We start from the raw sequence: 24,450 nt of genomic DNA on the forward strand, positions 1-24,450 counted from the left end.
CATTGGGTCTTGTTTTGGGCACATTTTGTAATAATGTTGCCTTACTTTAGGTTTTCACATTTACTGCTCACAGTTTGGAAGGACACGAATGCTATGCTAATCTCTTACCTATGTGTTGGTGCTTATATACCCATATTGGAGTCGCGCAACAGACCAGGGGTTTGGGGTGATGTAAGGCAAGGAACGTTTCCTCTAGATGGCCCATAAAAACGTTGGCATAGAAGGGTGCCATGCAGGTGCCCATGGGCATGCCACAGATTTGTTTGTATACCTTCGCTTCAAAGGAAACGTAGTTGTGCCTTAGGATAAAGTTAGTAATGTGTATGAGAAATGGGGTAATGGGTTTGTAGTCTGAAGGATGTTGGGAAAGGTAATGTTCAGAATTGGCAACACTATGAACATGAGGGATGTTTGTGGTTGTGAGTGTTGCTCAATGAGGTCCGAAATTCATTCAGTCTGGGCAGAATAACCTACTACCCCATTCCTTGTATACATTACTAACTTTATCCTAACACACAACTACTTCTCCTTTGAAAGGAAACTATACAAACAAATTTGCAGCATGGCCATGGACAAGCACATGACACTCTCCTGTGCCAATCTTCTAATGGGCCATCTAAAGGAAATCTTCCCAGCCCAGCCCCCCCCCCCCCTACTCCCCAATCTGGTTTAGGTTCATCAGTGATATCTTCATGGTATGTACTCAGGGCCAAGACATCCCATTCTCATTTCTTCACAAACTCAATGTCTTCTTTCCCATACGCTTCATCCAGTCCTCAACACCAGCATGCCACCTACCTGGCTGTCGACCTCCTCCTCTCTGATCTGATGGCTCCATCCACACCTCTGTCCACACCTCTGTCCACATTAAATCCATTAACCACCAACAGAACCTGCACTTGGACAGCTGCCATCCCATCCGCAGCAAAAAATTCCCTCCATACAGCCTGGCCACCCGGGAGCAGCATATCTGCATTGACAAGAACCCCTTGCCCAGTAATCTGGTCTCACCAAGGCCTTCACAGACACACACTACCCACAAGACCTACTCCGCAAACAGATTTCCTGTGCCATATCCCCATACACACCCCCTATCCTTCCACCAGCTACAAAGAAGTGCCCCCTTTGTCATCAAATACCTCATCTTTTGTCAGGGATCATTTCCTGTGGAAGACACAGATGCAAGACCACATATCCTACCCCCATCAGCGGCTGGGCCACCTGTGAAAACAGCCACATCATATACCAGCCCTGTTACAATCATTGCATAGCTTTTTATATGTGTATGGCTACCAACCAGCTGTGGACCAGGATGAATGGCCACCATCAAACTGTGACCAAGAGCATAGAGACTACCCCGTGGCACTAGTTGCAGCTGAGCATAACATGCTTGATTTCAGTGGCTACCCCACAGCCCAGAACTGTGCAAATAGGAGTTATTCTTACTACACACGTTATCTGCTCTCAAAATTATCTGGACCTCAGCCTACATTCCCCACACCCTACACCCAACAGTTTCTGCCCTTCTGTCCTATCACCTCAACCCTATTTCGCGTCCCCTCACCCTCATTATGCCACCCACTGCCAGTGCACTCACCTGTTGTTCCCATTCCCACCTCCTCTCATTTCCTGCTCTGTTCCCCACTCTCAATCCCCTGTCCCTGCCACACTCCCAATTGCTGCCTTCGTCCAATGCAACAGTTGTAGTCCTTTTATTTTCTGAATTAGTCTTTGACTGAAAGCGTAGTGGGTATCAGTTTTTTCATGATGCTTGTATGCAGCTCAACTTGTCATCTTTATGGTGAGTAGCAGTCTATCCTTTTTGTAATTGTTGATATTCCTATCTTGACTCTCCATTGTTGTTTAATTACTAGTTTTAATGGGGACTAATGACAGTTAAGCAACTGTAATAGAACATTCGGCATTAGAAACTTGATTATGCCCTAATTGACTTTACTATGTTACATGCATCAGTGATTGGAGTTCATACCCCTTTTAGCCATTCTGATGTGGGTTTCCCATGTTTAATGTTCAGGAGGACAATGGTTCAAATCTCCATCCTGCCATCAAGATACAGGTTTTCTATGATTTCTCAGAATTACTTCAGGTAAATACAAGGATTGTTCCTTCCAAGGACATGACTTATTTCCTTCCCCATCTGATTAACACAATCTGAGCTCGTGCTGCATCTCTAGTGATCTCATTGTCAAGTGTATGTTAAACACTAATCTTCCTTCCTTACTTCCCACAGTTTGTACAAATCATTTCAGCTAAATTCTGGAATGGTGTATTCTACAAGGCTGTGGCTGATTTCCTTTTTAGATACTTGTCCAAGTTAGTGCTCCATCTAAAATGACACTAGTATTGATGAGATATTCTGTTCTAAACTTTCCTCCTTCTGGCTAGCAGTATTTTAATCAGAATTATAATGTAAGCAGAGTAGTTAAAAGTTACATGGGTCATTCCATGCTAACAATGAGAAGTCCCCAGTGGTGCAACTGACTCTTTGCAACCACCTATGTGGTGGTGTAGGGTAAGAACCCATAACAGGATTCGAACCTGCCACCTTCAGTTTTTCAGGCTGTTACACTACCCATTATGGTAAAATGGTAGGCAATAACCTGGTGTTAATTTGATGCTCTAGCATAACAGGCAAAATTGTTTTTCAACTTTTATACATAAACAAGGGCCCACCAGGGTGAATGGCTTCAGAGTGGGATACCTGGGTTCATAACATACACAACCATATAGGTGGTTGCAAAAAGTTAATTGCCCCACTGGGGACCTCTCCTTGTAAGTGGTCTAGGGGTTCCCATATGACCATGATTTTGATGAGATTTTGCATGAACAATTGCACATGTTCCAATGAACATTGGTAAAGTTTCACGATAATTAATTCAATACTTCTGGAGATGTAGTAATTTGTTTGATCCCATAGTGCAGCTATCGACAGTGCACCTGTGAGTTTTCAGTAACTTTGAGACATAATATCTCCAGTAATATTGTCTTGAAAGAAACAAAACTAGGTCATCTTGCACAAATTTTTGCGCTCTCTTAAGCAAAATAATAAAAAAAGAATTCCTGAGCGATTTGCAAAGTCAGCCCAAAAAGACATTAAAAAAAGTTAACTTCAGCTTTTTATATCTCCAAAAGTAATTACAGGATACACGTGAAACCTTACATGTAATAACTTACCAATACAAGGTCTTAGAATATAAAGTTTCATCCTCCTATTGCTTTCCAGTAGAGTACAAATTGAGGTCAAAGTTGATGACCTTTTTTTTAAAAAAAAAATACAAAAAATGATTATTTTTACCCACTTTCACAAAAAAGTCTTCTGCAAACTCTTTTAAACCATTTTCATATGAAAGACCATGTGTTAAAGCACCTAGAAAACTATATTTGGTTTTGCAGTGCGAGTACATAAGGCCTAAAAAACGATGACAAGGTGGAGACGCATTGAAAATGGATTCATTTCCACTGGTATTCAGACTAAATCTGACATCTTTTACGATGTTCTACAGTTGTTTAGTACTCTCTAGAAAGAGAGATAAAGTGTGAATAAGTAGAAAAACTTCAAAAAAGGGATGTCTTTCATCACAACTCATCATGACACATTTCAGTCTGTTTTTCTGCTATAACTACACAGTCGAACTGGTCGTAAACTTCACAGTCTAATTGTGCATTACCAAGACAGAGGAGCTCTTGGTAGTAAAACTGTTGCATAACAGCTGCAGTAGATATTGTATAAACAGCCTGCAGCATTTACACCACTGTCGTATTGTGTAAGTTCTCGTGAAGTTCATAGTAGTCTTCCTGACATTTTTTGAATGGATTCATGTTATAGAGAATGATTACTGTGTCCTTTTATTGTGTAATGCTATCAGTGTGCTAGTTTAATTCTGGCTGAAGGTCTGGCATACTCTGTGTTAGCATTGTTTGTGATTAAGTGGAACATTAGTGTACACATGAAAAATTGTGTAAATGTGTTGGTATGGTCCATAGTTTAGACAAGAAGAGAACAGAAGCTTTCGAAATGTAGTGCTACAGAAGAATGCTGAAGATTAGATGGGTAGATCACATAACTAATGAGGAGGTATTGAATAGAACTGGAGAGAAGAGAAATTTGTGACACAACTTAACTAGAAGAAGGGATCGGTTGGTAGGGCATATTCGGAGGCATCAAGAGATCACCAATTTAGTATTGGAGGGCAGCGTGGAGGGTAAAAATCGTAGAGGGAGACCAAGAAATGAATACACTAAACAGATTCAGAAGGATGTAGGTTGCAGTAGGTGCTGGGAGATGAAGGAGCTTGCACAGGATAGAGTAGCATGGAGAGCTGCATCAAACCAGTCTCTGGACTGAAGACCACAACAACAACATCAATGGTCCATGGTGGCTTAACCACTACTGGTTCTTTTTAAAGTGAGAAACCCATCATTCCCATCGCCATAAGGGCCATACCTACTATAGTTGAATTCTTTTATCTTGGCGGCTCGCGCATGCCCGCCCAGACGCGGGAGATTGCTGCGTTGCCAGTTGCACACGACGCACGCGCCAAGAGAAACAGCGCCATAGTACAGTATAGTTCGCAAGCTTACGTTTAGGGGGGAGCGCGCAGTTTACGAAGTAAAGCCACCACGGCCGCATTAACCCTTTCGCTGCTACAGAGACGTGCTCCCCGCATTCCGCGCTGTGCGCGATTTTGTCACTGCACTGATCGCCTGTGCTGACACATGGTGTTTCCGACTGCTTTGACACACTTATCATTCGATTCCACAACTACTATTTGGCCCAAAAATTAGATTTTTACACATCTTCTTGACTGATACCTTCCCCCCACTTCCTTTGACTGACTGAAGTGCTTTAAAATAAAGCCAAACGCGCCCGGTGTAAATAAAACTTTTATTACAGTCGCGAAAGACGGAATATTTCTCAATATTACATACGACACCTATGTGGTACTTAAATTAAATGAGATATTGTTATACAGTAAATTTTATATGAAATTTAGGTACCTTGTACACATTTCATTCTCAACATTGTGGCAACTAAAATCGACCATACGGAAAGTATAAGCTATGGATTTTTACCTCTGCAAACTCTTCAAAATTTCGTGCAATGGTTTACTACATTTAATGCTGCACAATAACTGGGTTGAACATCGAAACAAAATTAAGTCATTTATGGGGGGAAGGTATCAGTCAAGAAGATGTGTAAAAATCTAATTTTTGGGCCAAATAGTTTTTGTGAAATCGAATGATAAGTGTGTCAAATCACTGGAAACACCATGTGTCTGCACAGGCGAGCAGTGCAGTGATGACAAAATCGCGCACAGTGCAGAATGCGGGGAGCACGTGACTGCAGCAGCGAAAGGGTTAATGAAGAGACAAAGCACTAGAAATTTCAAAAAACTGCATTCAAACGAATAAAATTCGTGAAGTAAGACACTTCGATATTGTTTTAAAATAAAAAAAAATATTTAGCATTGCAAAAGGTTTGAACTCGTTACCTGTCGCCTGCTAATCCAACGCCTTAACCATTACGCTAACGCAGCCCGTGCTGACTTATCTCTCCATAAGGACTCTAACCCATCACGCAAAATTCTGACAAACACTGTTGGTATGCCTATGAATTACTCGCACTTCGTCGAAGTACAATAGGAAATAAACAATTACCGCTGTTCTTTATTGCGAAAAAGCGGTTCGTGAAATTGATACAAACACCTTTTCTTGCTATCGCCTGAATTAAGAGTCTTATTGCTTGTTTGGTTTAATTAATTAATAGAAAATGAAGCAATTGGCATAAACAATGGTTTTTCCAAACTTTCAAAAAACAAAGTCTGCTATCAAGACATTGCTTTTGTTCTATTACTTTATTTATGACTGAACGTTTCTAAAACTGAAGACACTCGTCCGTGCTCTGTACTACAGTCGAGATCTGGCAACGTCGTTCTCTGTTCATTGGCTGACTGTATGTTTTGACGTCAGATGCGCAGAACGAACCTAAACTCGGCCGCCAAGATATATGACGCGCACTTTAGCTGTGCAACAGCAGCCATGGGTAAGTTCCTTTACCACAGGTTCTGAAACCTGATAAGGGTTTCTTTACATAGGATCCTAAGCTGATGCTACATTTTTAGAATTGTCAAAGGCCAAAGGCCAAAGCTAGAAAAGGTTTCTTTTAGGATCCCAAGGTTATGTTTACTTCAAGCTTCTTGAATTTTTTACAGGTTTCATTACTTTTCTGTAAAAGGTCGTGAGGCAAACTATACTGCCAGCCAGACAATGTCACCAATGGGATTGTTTGGGAACGAAAAAAAAAGAATGATTGTGTGGCATTGTTGGCCAGGAGGGTCCCTTTCGGGGAAGTTCAGCCGCCAGGTTGCAAGTCTTATTTCTGGTGATGCCACATTGCACAACTTGTGTGTCGTAGATGATGAGGACAACACAACATCCAGTCCACAAGCAGAGAAAATCTCCAATCCGGCCGGAAATCGAACCCGTGCCCAGTGCATGATACGCAAACATGTTGCCACTCAGCTACACTGGCAGACACTTGGGAAGAAATTTTCATGAGACAGAACGCAAAAATACAATTTTCAAGTGTGATTACCTCAAATATATTAGAGCCACAAAAAAGAGAAAACTATTCGTTATATTGGATTCCTTACTTCATTTCAGTTTTTATAAAAAGAATTTTGTATAACTGAATACTGTAGAGATGTCTAAAAAGTTTAAAAAGGCTACTTACTTGCAGTTTTTCTGACTCGAGCTCATTTCCTAGTAATCAGGACTTTTGATATTATCTTCCACAGAGAGAACCAAACAATTGTGAAACATCCTAAAAGAGGTCAGATTTAATTTGTGTACCAACGAGCAGAATATGGGCCCATCTTCAGTGCACCTCCACCTTCTTGTTCTTTTTTAGGGACTTATGTCCTCACAGTGCAAAACCAAATAAAGTTTTTTATGTGGTTTAGAACATGATCTTTCTAATGAAAATGATTTGAAAGAGTGTGCAGAAAACTCCAATAATAGCTATTTTTGACGTTTTAGAAAAATTGTCAAATATGCCCTCAATTTGTAAACTATTGGACAGCAGTAAGAGAATGAAATTTTATATTCTAAGATCTTCTATTGGTAAGTTATTACAAGCAGAGGTTTAGGTGTATCCCGCAATTACTTCTGGAGATATAAAAAGCTACACTTCACTTTTTGTGAGCATCTATTTTTTCTGCCAAAAATCTTTTTGTATTATTTTGCTTAAGACAATGCGAAAACTTGTACATTATGGCTAAGTTTTGTTTCTTTCAAGAAATTGTTGCTGGAAATATTGTGTCTCAAAGTTGCCGAAAACTTACAGGTACACTGTTGATAGCTGCAATATGGGGATCAAACAAATGACTTTATCTCCAAAAGCCACATGAGCTTTCAGCAAAATCCGTGGTGGTCATGTGAACTTTTTCCGAAATTAGACCACTTGGTGTGGAGTGGCCCACATGCCAGTTTTGGTGTTTCCTCACATTTCAGTTCTACATAGACAAAATATAAAAACTTCTGGAAAATTGCATAAAAGGTATAACATATAGCAAATGCCCTTGGTTAAAGACCATGTCACGAAAGTGTGTCACTTGTGTCGTGGATATTTGGTAGATGATAATGAATTGTGGTCTCTTGTTCAAGAAAAATGTTTACTCTACCAGTGTGGAAGTAAATTGGGACTTACCCATAGAGGTAATGGTCCTGTATTGTTCTGCGGCTCAGTGTAAATGTTGAGATGCTCACAGCAGCCACTCATTCCTGAGACAAATAGCTAATGTCTGACTTATGGCTGGTTACTTTGCGTAATTATAGTCTTCAATAAGCTCCTCTGTACATGGTAATTAATACGAGTAACATAGCCGTCCTTAAGGTCATAACAATGTCAAGGTTCTGTTCATTCATGTGTGTAATTTCAAATATCAATATTTAGCATTTGCTGTAGCACTAGCCCTTCTTTCAATGAATCTTCTGCATCAGAACTCATGGTTAAATGAAACTTCCTGGCAGATTAAAACTGTGTGCCCGACCAAGACTCGAACTCGGGACCTTTGCCTTTCGCAGGCAAGTGCTCTACCATCTGAGCTACCGAAGCACGACTCACACCCAGTACTCACAGCTTTACTTCTGCCAGTATCTCGTCTCCTACATTCATGGTTAAATGTTGTATCTGGTAAATTACACCTTAGCACCATTTCATTGTATTATCTATTGTTACTGTTTTATCTTAGTTACTCAGCAAGAACCATGGCTGTCCTTTCAAATGGAGTGAAATGCTCCTGCTTATGTGTAGCAGTTTTCTTAGCACTACTGCAATAACAACATAACCAGTTTTTGTGTCAGTTGCTTTGGTTTTCCCAGTTTTTTACAGTTTTTGTGAATTTTTTCAAACTTAGGGAAATGTCTTTGGCGTGCCGTTGCCAAGACAACACTAGTTGTATGGTACTCCATTAACTTCAGTTTTATTATTGTGTTGCGTGTTTGAGTTAGACGGCTTCAGGATATTATAAAAAAGGCTTCATTCTTAATGATTGCAGATCATAAACAGGATGAGGGTATACCTAGCAACAACTGTTCTTATAGTTGTAAATTGTTGTAGCCATGAGGGAAAGAACCAGAGCTCAAAGTACTAATAGAAAGCACTAAATCTCAAATCATTGCAGGTACTGAAAGCTGGCTAAAGCCAGAGATAAGTTCAGCTGAAATTTTTACAAAGGACCTAATGGTGTTCAGAAAATATAGATTATATATGGATGATGGTGGTATATTTGTTTCTACCAGAAGTAGTTAATCTTGTAGGGAAATTGAAGTAGATATTTCCTGTGAGTTAATTTGGGTGGAGGTTATACATGATAACTGGAATAAATTAATACCTGGTTCCTTTTACTGACGCTCCAACATAGATGGTACAGTTGCTCAACGAAAACTTGAGTCTTACTTCAAATATGTACTCCACTCATGCAATCATGGTGGTGACTTCAGTCTCCCCTCGACATATTGGCAAAAATACATGATTAAGTTGGTGGTAGGCATAAAACATCATTTGAAATAGTGCTAAATGCTTTCTGTGAAATTTAGTTTGAGCAGTTATTTCAGGAGCCCACACAAAGTATAGATGTTTGACTTAATAGCAACAAATAATGCTGATCAAATAGGGAGCATCATGATGGATACAGGATTAAGTGACCACAAGGGGGGTGTTGAAGTGAGACTGAATAATGTAACAATCAACCACAGATAAACACAAAATATATATGTTTAAAAAGAAAATAACCATTGGTGTCTTCCTAAGAGACAGTCCCATCTCCTTCCTAACTATGTTAGCATAAACCAGATGTGCCTCAAATTCAAAGAAATAGTATTGATGGCAGTTGAGAGATTCGTACCGAATAAATCAGTAAGAGGCAGAACTTACCCCCATGGTACACAAAACAGATCAGAACACTATTGCAGAAGCAAAAAAAAAAAAAAAAAAAAAAAAAAAAAAAAAAAAAAAAAAAAGCCAGATTTAAAATAATGCAAATGTACAGGATTTGCGATGTTCTTCTAAAGCTCAGAACTTGGTGTGGACTTCAGTGTAAGATGCCTTTAATAGCTTCCACAACGAAACTCTGTCCCAAAATCTGGCAGAAAGTCCAAAGTGATTCTGGTCATATGTAAAGCACACCAGTGGCAAGATACAGTCGCTACCTTCACTGTGCAACAGCAGTTGTAATGTTACCAATGACAGCGCTACTAATGCAGAATTACTAAACGCAGTTGTCCAAAATTCCTTCACCAAAGAAGATGAAGTAAATATTCCAGAATTCAAGTCAAGAACAGCTACAAACAAGAGAAACTTAGAAGTCAATTTCCTCAATGTACGAAAGCAGCTTAAATCCCTCCGTAAAGCAAAATCTAGTCCACACTGTGTACCTATTTGGCTCCTATCAGTAATTGTCAGAAGATCATCGATTAAAACACAAGTGATATCTGATGTTCCCCCAGGGAAGTTAAAGCCCACTTAATCATTATAAATGGTTTAGGAGACAGTGTGATCAGCCCTCTTAGATTGTTTGCAGATGATGCTGTCGTTTACCATCTAACAGAGTCACTGGAATATCCAAACCAATTGCAAAATGATTTAGACAAGATATCTGGCAGCTGACTCTAAATAATGAAAAGTGTAGGTCTTCGACATGACTCCTAAAAGGACTCCATTAAATTTAGGTTACACGATAAATCACACAAATCTAAAGGCTGTCAATTCAACTAAATATCTAGGGATTACAATTACGAACACATTAATTTGAGACGAACCAAAGACTGCATTTTATTGACACAATACTTAGAAGATGTAACAGATTTACTAAAGAAACTGCCTACACTACTTTTGTCCATCCTCACCTGCAGTATTTCCACATGGTGTGGGATCCTTATCAAGTAGCACTGATGATGGACATCGATGAAGTTCATAGAATTGCAACACATTTTGTATTATTGCAAAATAGAGGAGAGTGTGCCATAAATTGAAGTGACAGTCATTAAAACAAAGGCATTTTACATTGCAGAAAAATCTTTTTACAAAATTTCAGTTACCAACTTTCTCCTTTGAATACAAGAATATATTGTTGACGCACTGGAAAATGACTGTCATAATAAAATAAGAGAAATCAGAGCTTGTCTAGAAAGATTTAAATGTTCATTTTTCCTGCACACTGTTCGGGAGTGTATAGTAGAGAAATAATCTGAATGTAATTTGATGAACTATCTTCCAGGCACTTACGTGTGAATTGCAGAGTAGTGATGTATAGGTACATGTAGCTTAATGAAAGTTTTTGGATTCATTATTGGAAGTTCATAGTTGACTATGATTGTGCTATGTCATCTCTCAATCATTTAAGACTGTAAACTGGCAGTACTCATGCACAGGTATGAGGCAGAAAGAGCTATTGCAAGCACTAAACCTTTAGACAAGTGATCATGTTCAGTAAAGAAAATGATTACTATAACATGTTTATTTTGAGCAGTAGAAAATACTGTCAGCTTGAGACAATGAATAGAAAAGCTATTGCTACTCTCACACTGAGAGTCATATGGCCATTAGAGGAAAATATTACAGGTGGGTCACATTTTTTTTTCCTTACTATGCTACAGGAAAAGGTAAATTATACATAGAGGCTGTAGAATGACAAGGTTTTGCAGGTCTTTTGAAGTAATGTTTACACATTACAGTTACACATTACCCCAGTATTACTTTTTTATAAGTTGTGAAATTGATTTAAGCACTTGCAATGATATTCTTACTAACATGCATAATAAATTAATGACAAAAGCAATGAAAGGATTTGTAGTAGCAGCATCATCATTGGTAATGAAAAATCACACATAGATATATTTAGTGAAAACAAGGAAAAAGTTTCAGGAAGAATCATAACTAAAAATCATATCCCGCTCCCCTCCCCTCCCTCCCTCCCCTCCCCCCTCCCCACCTCTCTCCCTCTGTGCCAGTAACCAATTTCTTTATTTAATCACCCTTTCAAAAATTCAGTGTTTACATTGTATTATGAATGGCACTTTTCAGTAAATGTAATCTACTCACTAATATGTTTCATAGATTGAAACTTAGACATCTTTTTGGTGAAGTAAATATTTTCCTATAATAAGTGACTGTTTTATGATTTTACAGTGCCATTGGTGTCTAGAATTCTTCCATCTGATATATGCCGTATTCATAAACGTGGTTCCTCAATACGCTTGGATACAACTCTTGTGGATTTTAATGACATGCGGTGGGAGAGAGGTGACATTAGCTTTATCTTCAATGGAGACAGGAAACCTGGACAATCACTGACAGTTTTAGATAACAAGCAATGCCTATATCAGCGAGTGAGGTATGAGGTATGGTAAAAGATGATATTAAAACTTCTCCTATCTAATTTTTTTAAAAATCTTTTTAAATAATTAATTATTATGTATTCATTTTGTGCTATTGTCACCAGTTGCTGTCCCTCTGAATTAATTTCATGGATGTGAATATTGAATTTAATTATATTATAAGGGGGCAGTAAAATGAAAATGAGACAGATGGAAAAAAAAAACAAGTAAACTTCATTATTTGAGAAATAATAACCATAACTGTTAATACATTATCCCACTATGAGACAAGATGGTCAGTGCCTTCATGGAAGAAGTTTGCATTTGCCTTCGGAACAATGATTGTATCCAGTCATGCTCCTCTTCGTATGAAGCAAATCATCAGCCACGGATGTCTTTCTTCAGGGCTCCAAAAACACAGAAATCACATGGGGAGGGATTGGTACTGTATGGAGGATGTGCAAGGGCTTCCCAGTGAAACTTCTGCAGCATTGTTGAAACAGCCTTGGTAACATATGGTCCTGCCAACAAATGTAAGTATATAGAAGTATACATAACTGAGTGAAAGATATAGTCTGCTTATAGGAAAATTAAAGAGATGTTCGGAGAAAAGAAAAGTAGCTGTATGAATATGAAAAGCTCAGATGGAAAACCAGAACTAAGTAAGGAAGAGAAAGCTGAAACATGGAAGGAGTATATAGAAGGGCCCGTCCACATGTTGCCAAGATTTTTTCAACTATGCTGCAGAAGTTTTTCTGGGAAGCTCTAACACATCCTCCATAGAGTCCCGTTTTGTTTTGCAGTTGGATGAATGTATTAACAGTTATGGAGATAAATTTGGAAGTAATAAACAGTTTACTTAAAGGCTCTGATTTCACTGACTGAGGTACAGAAACATAAAAAGAAAGTAAACTACTTATTATTTCAAAAGTAATCACCATAACTGTTAATTATCCCTCTGTCAGACAAAGTGGTCAGTGCCTTCAAGTAAAAATATTTGCAGTTGCTTATGGAACCATGACTGTACCCAAGTGTGCACCTCTTTGTCCGAAACAAGTCAATGATCACAAATGTCTTTCTTGAGGGCTCCAAAAATATGAAAATCACATGTGGAGAGATCAGGACTGTATACAGGATGGTAAGGGCATCTGAGCGAAATTTCTGCAGCATAGTTAAAATAATCTTGGCAACATGTGGACTGGGAAGGCCATACAAATCCTCCATACAATCCCAGTCTCTCCCCATGTGGTTTTCATGTTTTTGGTGCCCTGAAAAAAAAAAAAAGAAAAAGAGAGAGACATTCATGAGCATCAGTTTGCTGTGGATGAAGAGGTGCACACCTGGGTGCAATCATGGTTCCATAGACAAGTGCAAGCTTTTTTACATGAAGGCATTGACTGTCTTGCCTCACAGTGGGATAAATATATTAACATTTATAGTGATTATTTTTGAAATAATAAACATTTTTCTTACTCTTTTCCATTTGTCTCATTTTCATTTGTCTGTCCATTACATTAGAGATTTTACATAAAATGCTTATTGACTAATGGTAAGTGTTATAATTAAGGGAAAGAAGAAAACAACTTGGATGGTAGGAGAATTTACCACTGCCATCCATGCAGCATCATTGGTGTTATTAGGAATAATGTTATACCATTGGGATATTAAATAGTTAGCACTGAGACACCAAGTTGAAAATTAAAACCAGTTATGTAGTTCCGTTGTATCTGATCTTGGCCAATCAAATAAAATGAAGTTGCCTTCAAGTAATACTGAACATGACTCTACAATGTGCAAGCCCATGTCATACTACTTTCACTAAATCATATTTTAAATGGATGGCTTTTTCTTGTCATTTATCAAGAAGTGTTTCAATTACTTAGAGATGTGTACCATTTTACACAACATACAATCAGTTAAGTGTGTGGTAAAATTTAAGTTTTTTTTTCTTTTTTTCCAGTGTAGGGACTTTTTCCACTGGCAATAATAATTCTGTTATTTGTTCTTAAGCTACAATATCACCACCACCACCACCATCGCTGATTCAACATTAGCGCTGCAATTATGTTGCGCTAGATTTTAATTCATGTGTAGCTTCATATCTACTAAGTGATAGTAGGGGGGAGTGGTATACTTTAATGAACTATTATAGTATCTACTATAATATCGAGTGTGTATAAATTCAGTACACTAATGAATGAATTATGAACATGTGCCCAGCAGCGTGTAGTACTGTTCTACACCCTAATGATGGGTGCTGTGAGTCATTTTATGTAATTAATGAGGCACTGAGAGCTATAGGGGACCATTATTACCAGTGACTGCTCACCTGCTACCAACCACCCACAGAGATCAATTGGAGGTTGGTCCAAGGCAAATACATGCTGCTTTATAATATCCCAGCTCTGCAAAACATGACTGAGGTCAGGTTGTGTGAGAGTCTACACAAAAACCTTCATATCTGTTGAGTGTTCCTCAAACCAATTTGGCACAGTTTAGGAACAATGAGTTACATCCTTATCTTGATAAGAGTTAAAGGTTGCAAGTAGGGAGTTGCAGATGAGCAAATGCTTGCACATGATAGTGTTATATGTTTCCATTTCTTTCACTGTTGAATGACTATGACAGATGTCTCAGGGTACACTTTTCATCCCGTGTAAGCAGCCCCCATGCAAGAATAAGTCCACCACCTGTCTTAATGGTGCAGTGTTGGCATGTATTACCTCATGTGGTCTTTAACAGACTGGTTTGCTGCCATTAGTGTGTACCAACATGCACCATGACTCATCAGTCCAGGTGCCTAATGGTGGTGGTGTTCATGCAACTGTGCTAATCTGTTTGTCCAGTGATGTACTGTGAGCAGAGGTACATGTGTGGGGCATGGTCTTTGGTATTCCTTAGCTGGAGATGGCTCTGGATAGAATGACTGCTCACTGTTTATGTCCATCATTGACTTTGTGAATGTTTTGTTGTGCTGTTGCCTGTAAATCTATTGTCACAAACTTAATAGTTGATGATGACCCCAGCCATCAATACATTGTTGCCTGCAGGAGTTGACTGTGATGGCAGCAGTTTTTCGTGTCAATGTATTCATGGTACACCCTTGACAGGATGGCATGTAAAAGCCCAGTCCTTGCCTGACCTTGGAGACAAAGTGTCCAATGTGCCAGGGAGACAAATTGTCCTATGTGCCAGGCTGACTGTGGTCAAATGCACTGACATTGTGCATTTTGCCAACCTACACTTGCTGGTCATGCCTACAGCCAGTAAAAGGCTTGATGAAATCCCTGTCTTGCTTACGCCGAATAAGAGGTTTATCAGGATCTCAGTCATGTAATACACTGAATCATTTTATTTGTTTTGCTAGAATGAGCACACAGTCTTCAACACTGCAGTTATTCCTAATCCAACTGCTCAAGAGTGTAGTATGGAATACAGAACAGTCATTAACAGAATTTACCAACTGAGATCATGTTTAATGTTTACCTCTGTTCTATAGTGTAGTAATGCACTAATCTTTTTCAGGAAACAGAAGTTGAAATAGAGGATGAAGTTGATATTTTGATGAGTAGTGACATTATGGCTGCTCAGATGTCAACAAAATCTATCACTTTTTCACGTGCACAAACGGGTTGGATATTTCGAGAAGACAGGAAGGTAATCTGTGTTCTTAGTAGTTGTTACTGACTGATGGTTTTACTTTTGTATCTTCATTCTTGCTGTTATTGTTCTTATTGTTGTATGTGGGCTGGTATTGTGTCTGTGTTTTAAAGTGAAAACTTCGCAGCTTTCCTCACCAGTTTGTTTCACCTTATTTATTGAGAAGTTCAGTCAACTTATAAAATATTCCTCATTTTAAATAGAATGGTAATAAGAAACTGTTATTGTTTTATGCTGAAAGTTATTTTAAATTTGTAAGAAATGTGCAGTTTTCTCCAATCACATTATCATCAAATGCTGGTTATGGCTCTTAATTCAGATGATTGTACTTAAATCTCAAACAGTGTGTGAAATGAGAATGAGGTCCAACAAATGGAAGAGAGAAGCAAATTTAATTGTTTATAACAATTTAGGTACTGAAATGCAAAGTACTTGGTATAAAAACATTCACAGAAACATACATTACAGTGCTATACCATCAATGACTGGAGTGGAAACAGGTGTCTGTCTATAAATATAGTGAAGGGCTTCTCAAGGCTGAAAGTGAGGCTGGCTGAAACAATAAGAGAAGGTTGTTACTATAATAGAAAGAAAATACCAATATGCTGCAACCAGTTGGTATTGCCATCCCATCTCTTAATGATGTAATCATAGTCATTAATCTTCATTCCTTCAGATCAGACAGTTGACAAAAAAGAATGTAAACTAGAAAAATCCATCAAACAGAAGAAGAGGTTTAGTTGATGTTATTCACACCAGACAATGACTACATGAGTGGATAAGGACAAAACAGTGAACCGGGCGACACATTTGTGGAAGCTGAAAGCAAACAACTGTTTTAGTCATATCAGTGCTACTAACAGGCTGTACCTTTTCCAGTTTGACTGTGTTTCAAGTACTCAGAATAGCTTCTGTGTTTAATTATGACATTTTACTTCTCCCTTTTTAACCAATTTATGCCTTGCAAAGTTGATGGCATTTGTTGTATAGGCTATTACTTGCATATGTGGTTCAACACCTCTGTTTCTTATACACCAAATTGCTTATGTAAAGATTCAAGGTTAGATCTCCCTTTGGACTTAAAATATTTCCTCAGTATTTTGACAACTGTTAATCTATAAAGTATGTGAAAAATACAAACCCAACTCTTGGGATCCCACACTAAAGCTCATGCCCGGTAACTCACTGGTGATTTGTACAGCATATTGTTACCATTTGTACAGTACCCAGTAAAGAGTTTTGGTAGTAAGTCAACTTTAGAGTAGTGACTGCTTTAGATGTGTATATTACTTGCATGTAATTTTTTCTTTAAAGATGTACAGGCTGAGGATAAATTACAAGAAATGATCCCTTAGAGGATAAGGAACAAAAAAGGTCATATGGACAGATGGCCGGAAATACATTTAAAGAGAGAGACACACCAACTTACAGGTGGAGATAAAAATCATTGACTCTATAGGCTTCAGTGATTGGAAGCACATATATGCACCTAGTAAGGGGGAATATTTTGTCTCTACTAGCGTTTATATCCAACCTCGAGAGGGCAGTAATGTTGTCCAGACGATGGCGGGCACTCATGTATCGGTGCCACGGGGCATCTGCTTCACTGTTGTTGCCGATTCACTCTGGTGTGGATGTCTGTCATGTAGTGCAGTGCTCGGAGACGATGGTCTGATACTTCAACCAGAAACAGGCCACAATGGTCTGTACATATGGACAGGCAAATGCAATAAGCTGACAGCAGCACGACTGTACCAGGAGACGTATCTTCACCATCAGCAACTGCACCATAAATGGTTTGGAACGGTGTTTCATCATTTGTGTTGGACACAGTCATTTATGGAGATGAGTAATTATGAATGGCAGGTGCCCGGTACATACGAAAGGTAGGCTGAAAAGTATGAACACATGCTTGTAGAACACAAGCAAGACAATTTAGGAAGATCAGGCAAAAAGTCCATTTAAGTACAATTCTTAAGCTTCAAAATCGTATTCATTTTTCAAAAAAGTTGCTGTTAAGAATAACACATTACTCCCAGTGTGTAACAAGTTTTTTTCATTCTGTCACTGAAATATTCTTGCGACTTTTCTTGAATCCAGGACTTGACAGCTGTCTTCACCTCCTCATCTGAGGTGTAATGATTACCCTTGAGGTCTCTTTTGAGTAGAGGAAAAAAATAAAAATCACAAGGTGCAAGATTGTAGGAGAAATGAGGGTGTTAATCAGTTCAAACGTTAGGTTTTGCAGAGCCTCTTTAGCTGCACAAGGTGTGTAAATGAGCATTGTCATGTTGCAAAAATGCAAAATTATTGGTGCCAGGCTGCCTCTAAGATGACAAACTCAAGATCGGAGATGTTCCAGAGTCTCTCTGTACTGAGAAGAATTTACCGTTGTGTCTTGTACCATATAACCAGTCGCATAAACTAGGTGAGCATCCCAAAACAAAGTCAAAAGAATTTTTTTCATCAACCATTATGACTCTTTCACAAAATTTTATCACCCAAGAGTTTGCGGTAGACCTGTCAACAGCCTTGTCACCATAAACAGGCTTTAAACAATGATGAATCTCACTGGGAATCACATCTTTAGCAGGTAAAAACTTGATAACAGCATGTTATTTAACTTTTATTGTCATAGCACTAAATACACTGGATGAATGCAATGCATTCAAACTTTGTATGTGTATTGAGCAGGAAGTTTCCTTCCACGTGCCACTTGGTGCATTTCTCAAGGTCATTTACGTCACGTTCGACAAGTATGTGTACATTACTTTTCAGTGTACTCTGATACATAGGCCTCGGAGGAATAGGTGTTGAACACTGTACAATATGACCCCAGTATCAGCACCTGGCAGGTGGCCCACCAACATGGGGTGAGCCAGACGACTGTGTGGAACATTCCCCACGACTACTGCCACTATCCGTATCACTTACCTTGCACTTATTACCATCAGACTTGCCTCCGAAGTGATGGTATTGTCACAGGGTCATCACACAGACCACCATGATGCTGGAATTTCTGTCATCATTCCTGCCCCAGGGAAGTATGATAGGACCAGTATTATTCTCTATATACATAAATGATCTACCAGACAAAGGGAGCAGCAATCTGCAGCTGTGTCATTCTTGAGGGCCTCTAGGAAGATAAAAGATGCCTTAAACAGAATTTCTAGTAGGTGTTAAGAATGGTAGCTTGATGTAGATGTAGAGAAATGTAGGTTAATGCAGATGAGTAGGAAAAACAATCCCATAATGTTTGAATACAGCATTAGGAGTGTGCTGCATGACAGTCACATCACTTAAATATCCGGTCATAATGTTGTGAAGCAATATGAAATGAGATGAGCATGCATGTATTGTAAAAGGGAAGGTGAATGGCCATATTTGGTTTATTTGCAGAATTTTAGGAAAGTGTGGTATATATGTAGAGGAGTCCACATATAGAACACTAGTGCAACCCATTCTTGCATTCTGCTAGAGCCTTTGGGATCCCCACAGGGTCAGATTAAAGGAAGACGTCAAAGCAATTCAAGGTGCACTGCTAGATTTGTTACCAGTAGGTTCAATCAATGTACAAGTATTAAGGAAATGGTTTGTGAACTCGTACGGGAGTTCCTGGAGGGAAGGCGACATTCTTTTCGAGTAAAACTATTGAAAAAATTTAGTGAACCGTCACTCGAAGCTGACTGCAGAACACTTCTATTGCCACCAATGTACATTTTGCATAAGGACCCCGAAGACAAGATGAGAGAAATTGGGGTTTACACGGAGGCATAGAAAGTCATTTTTCCCCTCACACTATTTGTGAATTAAATAGGAAAGGAAATGACTAGTAGTGCTACTAAGTACCCTCTGCCACTCACCATATGGTGGAATTCAGAATATGTGTGTAGATGTAGGTTCACAGATTAGGCTACTTTTACAAGGGGTGGTATTGCCAATCTTCAAACCACCAACCTGTGAACTTTAGAGAATCCTCATTGTATTTTGGCAGTGAACCATCAACACTGATTCTGCCTCATAATGTGGGCAGCGATTATTGACCGCTGCCTCATGGGATCATCATCCTTCTACAGTGCCCCACAGGCAAGGCATATTTGCACTTCCAGCTGGTGATCCTGCCTCACTTGCTGGAAGACGTGCCTTTGGTGGTACAAAAGATAATGTGTCTACTACATAAGATGAACATCAACAAAAGCAAAATGAAGATAATGGAATATAGTCGAATTAAGTCAGGTGACGCTGAGGGAATTAGATTAGGAAATGATACACTTAAAGTAGTGAAGGAGTTTTGCTATTTGGGGAGTAAAATAACTGATGATGGTCAAATTAGGGAAGATATAAAATGTAGACTGGCAATGGCAAGGAAAGCGTTTCTGAAGAAGAGAAATTTGTTAACATCGAGTATAGATTTAAGTGTCAGGAAGTCGTTTCTGAAAGTATTTGTATGGAGTGTAGCCATGTATGGAAGTGAAACATGGACGATAAATAGTTTGAACAAGAAGAGAATAGAAGCTTTCGAAATGTGGTGCTACAGAAGAATGCTGAAGATTAGATGGATAGATCACATAACTAATGAGGAGGTATTGAATAGAATTGGGGAGAAGAGGAGTTTGTGGCGCAACTTGACAAGAAGAAGGGACTGGTTCGTAGGACATGTTCTGAGGCATCAAGGGATCACAAATTTAGCATTGGAGGGCAGAGTGGAGGGTAAAAATCGTAGAGGGAGACCAAGAGATGAATACACTAAGCAGATTCAGAAGGATGTAGGTTGCAGTAAGTACTGGGAGATGAAGAAGCTTGCACAGGCTAGAGTAGCATGGAGAGCTGCATCAAACCAGTCTCAGGACTGAAGACCACAACAACAACATGACGGTGTTCCAGTTCACTTCCCAATTTCCATGTACATGTAAGTCGACAATATTTACACTGCCCGATGAATCAAACAAAGTTGCCTGCCAAATCACCAGACTTCAAACATGTAGATGGCCAGCTGAAAGAAGTTGTGTATGCAGAGCCCATTCCTGACATGCAGACACTTGAACAGCGCATTTGTAATGCCTGTGATTCCAATTCATTCCATGATGGTACATTTGAATGAGTTCATTAGTCACAGCTGTATTGAGTTTGCACATGCTTAAAGATGCGGGGGGGGGGGGGGGGGGGGCACTTCAGACATCTTGTCTATGTCTACATCTAAATCTATGTACATATTCCACAAATTACTGTATGGTGTGTGGTGGCTATCCTGATTCACTTGCAAATAGAGTGAAGGAAAAACAATTGTGTAAGACTCCGTACAAACCCTAATTCTCTCATTGTATCTTCATTGTCCTTACGTGCACTGTATATTGGCGGCAGTGGGATCATTCTACAGTTGACCTCAAATGCCAGTAGTGCCTCCTCAGTAGTGCCTCGTGAAAAGAACATCATCGTCCCTTGAGAAATTCCCATTTGAATGCATGATCCATCTCCATAATACGTGCATGCTGATCGAATGAACTTGTAACAGATCTAGCAACACACCTCTGAATTGGTTTGAGGTCTTCCTTCAATCTGACCTGGTGGGGATCCCAAATGCTCAAGCAGTACTAAAAATGGGTTGCATCAGAATTCTATATATGCCGTCTTCTTTCAAGATGAGCTACATTTTCCCAAAATTCTCCCATTAAAATAAAGTTGACCATTCACCTTACACTCTCATTCCATTTTATATCACTCTGCAGTGTTAAACCTAGATATTTTATGGATGTGACTGTGTCGGGCAGCACACTGCTAATTCTGTATTTGAATGTTACAGGATTGTTTTTTCTACTCATCTGCTTTACCTTACATTGTTCTACATTAAGAGCAAGCTGCCATTCCCCACACAAACTAAAAATTTCGTTCAGAGAATTAGTAGACAGTATACTGCTTGATATTTTATTTTTGAATATGAGCTTATTTTGGCTTTATTGCGTTCATCAGTATATCTGCAAACAATCACATTTATTTATAATTTACATACTATATAATTTACGAAGGTTTTTTCTGTACATTGGATGTTGTACTCACATCCTGACTTCGTTAACGGACATATGCCAACTGTGTGTGAGTAAACTATCGCTGCTGTCTGAAGTTGTTGGATATAATATTTTTTCAGTAACGTTTTAAAGTTGTCCAATAATTTACTGTTCGATGGCTAGTTGTTTACTCGAAGATATGTGTCATGTATCTAGTGAACTGTATTGATGTGTGTAGGTTATCTGTTAACAGTATATCAAATTTCAATAATTTTTTTCAAAAACTGTGTGTGCTTGAAATCAGTTGGTGTATATGTGTATTTCAAATGCCTCCAAATTATTCATGATTGGAAATTGTGGTATTTTGTGCAGGATTTATTGTGCATTTTCAGTGTTGTCAGCTTCATGTTTTTGATTTTTGTGGTGTGTAAAGAAGGTGCATTGGTTGTTGTTTGTTTCTGTCGTGTGTTCTTTGAATCTCCCCATTTGTCCTATCTGTAATTAATTGCAATAACTGCACAGAATTTTATATAGGATGCATAGAAAGAAATTTCATAGTCAGATTCAGAGAATACGCAAGAGAAACAAATAATAACCAATCTACCTTTTTACACACCACAAAAATCAAAAATACAAAGTTGACAACATCGAAAATGCATAACAAATCCTTCCCAAAAGGTCCAATCATGGATATTTTGGAGAAATTTGAAATATACATACACACTTAAGATTATTTTTAAAAATTCTATTGATATTTTATGTAGGGATAACAGATAACCAAATATCTGTTACCCCTACATAAAATATCAATAGAATTTTTTTAAAAAACACCAGAGACTACAAACACATAAATAACAGTTCCATTGATACACGATCCACAACAACATAAATACCTTTGAGTGAACAACTAGCTGTCAAACTCAAATTTCAATGACTCTCAGAATAATAAAAAATGGATGATAATTTGATACTGCATGCATATTATAAAACAACTTTAAAATGCTACTGAAAAAAATTCTACATCCAACTACTACAGACAGCAGTAATAGTTTACTCAGAGTTGACATAGGCCCACCTTACAAAGTCAGGATGTGAGTATAACATCCAGTGTAAAAGAACCTTTATAAATTGTGTATTATATAAATTATAAATGCATGTCATTGTCAGCAGATGTACTGGGGAAGGCAATAAAGCTGAAATAAGCTTAACTCTGAGAATAAAATATCAAGCTGTGTACTGGCAACCAAATCTCTCCATAATGTTCTATTGTTACTACATATATATGCTGCAGGTCCCACAATAAAGAAAAAATTGAAATTTAGTCTAAATCGTCTTGGATTCTCCTACAGTCATTCAATGATGACATCTTACCATACACCACAACATCATCAGCAAATAGCCGTAAATTGCAGCTCACTCTCTCTGCCATATCACTGATGTGTCTAGAGAATAGGAGCTGTCATATCACACTTCCCTGGGGCACACATGGTGATAGTCTTCATCACAGAACGTCGTGCACTGCATTGCATTGTACAAGCATTAAGTCTTAATAAATACCTTGCAACATATAGCAATTTTTCTACATTTTTGCTTCCATGACTATTATGATTATGCTGCCCAGACATATTAATAAATGTAACAGTAAAAACAATGTAGAGAGGTTTTTCGTGGGTAAGGTAATTTACACTGAAACTTATTTTCAGGAAATGGTCGGGCCTTTCCATGCAGATTTTTATGTAATCAATGGAATGTTACTTGAATCAAGGAAGAGGAGAGAACATCTGTCAGAAGAAGATCTGCAAAAAAATAAGGCAATCATGGAAAGCCTGACAAAAGGCAGCACGCAAGGGTTTGACAGTAATGGAGAGGTAACTAAAACATTATGACGTATGATGATGCAACTGAAAACCGATGCAAAAAAACAATAAATCATATAACAAACTTTAAAATCAGCTCTGTAAAAGTAATGACTTTGTAGACTTATTTTGGGCCAACTGTGTATAAAAAGAATGTCAAAGGGCAAGAAAGAAAATGAAAATGATTTGTTTAATGGACATAAAGCGTAACAGTAAAATGTTAACAATGATTGTTCACAGAAGTAAAAGCAAAACCCCTGTAGAAACACGGTTTTCCTATTTAATATTTGTTTCTCCATATGGTGTCCTCAGGATATTTTTGCATCAGATCATCCTCCATTGACTGTAGGTATCTGCCTGAATAAATCATTACTGTTGAGAGTAAATATTTCAGCCAGCATTTACTAATCATTGATTTTGTAACACTGCTTTTGTGAAAATTCAACAATTACATAGCTGTTCAAATTACAGTATACCAACTACGCAGTATCGTCTTTCTCTGGATTCCTCATTTGTTTATTCTGTATTAAAAGTTGGTGTGTAAGGACATAAAGTTCTCAGTGCTTCTGGTATCCTTACAGACACTTTTATCATTATTTAATATCAACACAGAAACATTTATCAGCAAGTTGATTACTCCACCTCTCTTTGTTGGTTTAACTTGGTGATGGTGTTAGTCCTCCTCTACATATTCACTGTTCTGTGTGACACATTTTTCCCAACAAAGATTGATTTTATGGTGGCTATTCATGAAATGTTCCATGTTGCAAATTACTTCATTGTCATTCTGGAAATGTCTGCCACTCGAATCATTACTTCAGCCAGGGAAAGACGAAGAAGTGACTGGGTGCCACGTAACGAGAATATGGGGCATGAGGCAAAATTCTATAGCCCAGTGTAGTAACTGGCGCGACTGTCCTGCACAGTATGATCTGGGAGCTGTCAGGGGCGCATAAACACTCTCTTGGACATCTTCCCGTAATGCTTTGTCTCAACAGCCTCCCTTAACCTTGTCAGGAAACTTTGTGAATATG

General features: G+C 38.4%; 1 protein-coding gene across 1 annotated transcript in view; it reads left to right on the forward strand.

Moving 5' to 3' along the window:
* LOC126248104 (ankyrin repeat domain-containing protein 13C) overlaps positions 1-24,450 on the forward strand; it is a 107,695-nt gene that overhangs the window by 63,176 nt on the left and 20,069 nt on the right. Inside the window, exons 5-7 of the mRNA XM_049948775.1 lie at positions 11,711-11,922; positions 15,424-15,555; positions 23,264-23,428. Of these exons, the coding sequence (XP_049804732.1) occupies positions 11,711-11,922; positions 15,424-15,555; positions 23,264-23,428 (509 nt within the window). The remainder of the gene's footprint in view (positions 1-11,710; positions 11,923-15,423; positions 15,556-23,263; positions 23,429-24,450) is intronic.

This window comes from Schistocerca nitens, chromosome 3 (genome assembly GCF_023898315.1).
Source record: "Schistocerca nitens isolate TAMUIC-IGC-003100 chromosome 3, iqSchNite1.1, whole genome shotgun sequence".
Taxonomy (NCBI): Eukaryota; Metazoa; Arthropoda; class Insecta; order Orthoptera; family Acrididae; genus Schistocerca; species Schistocerca nitens.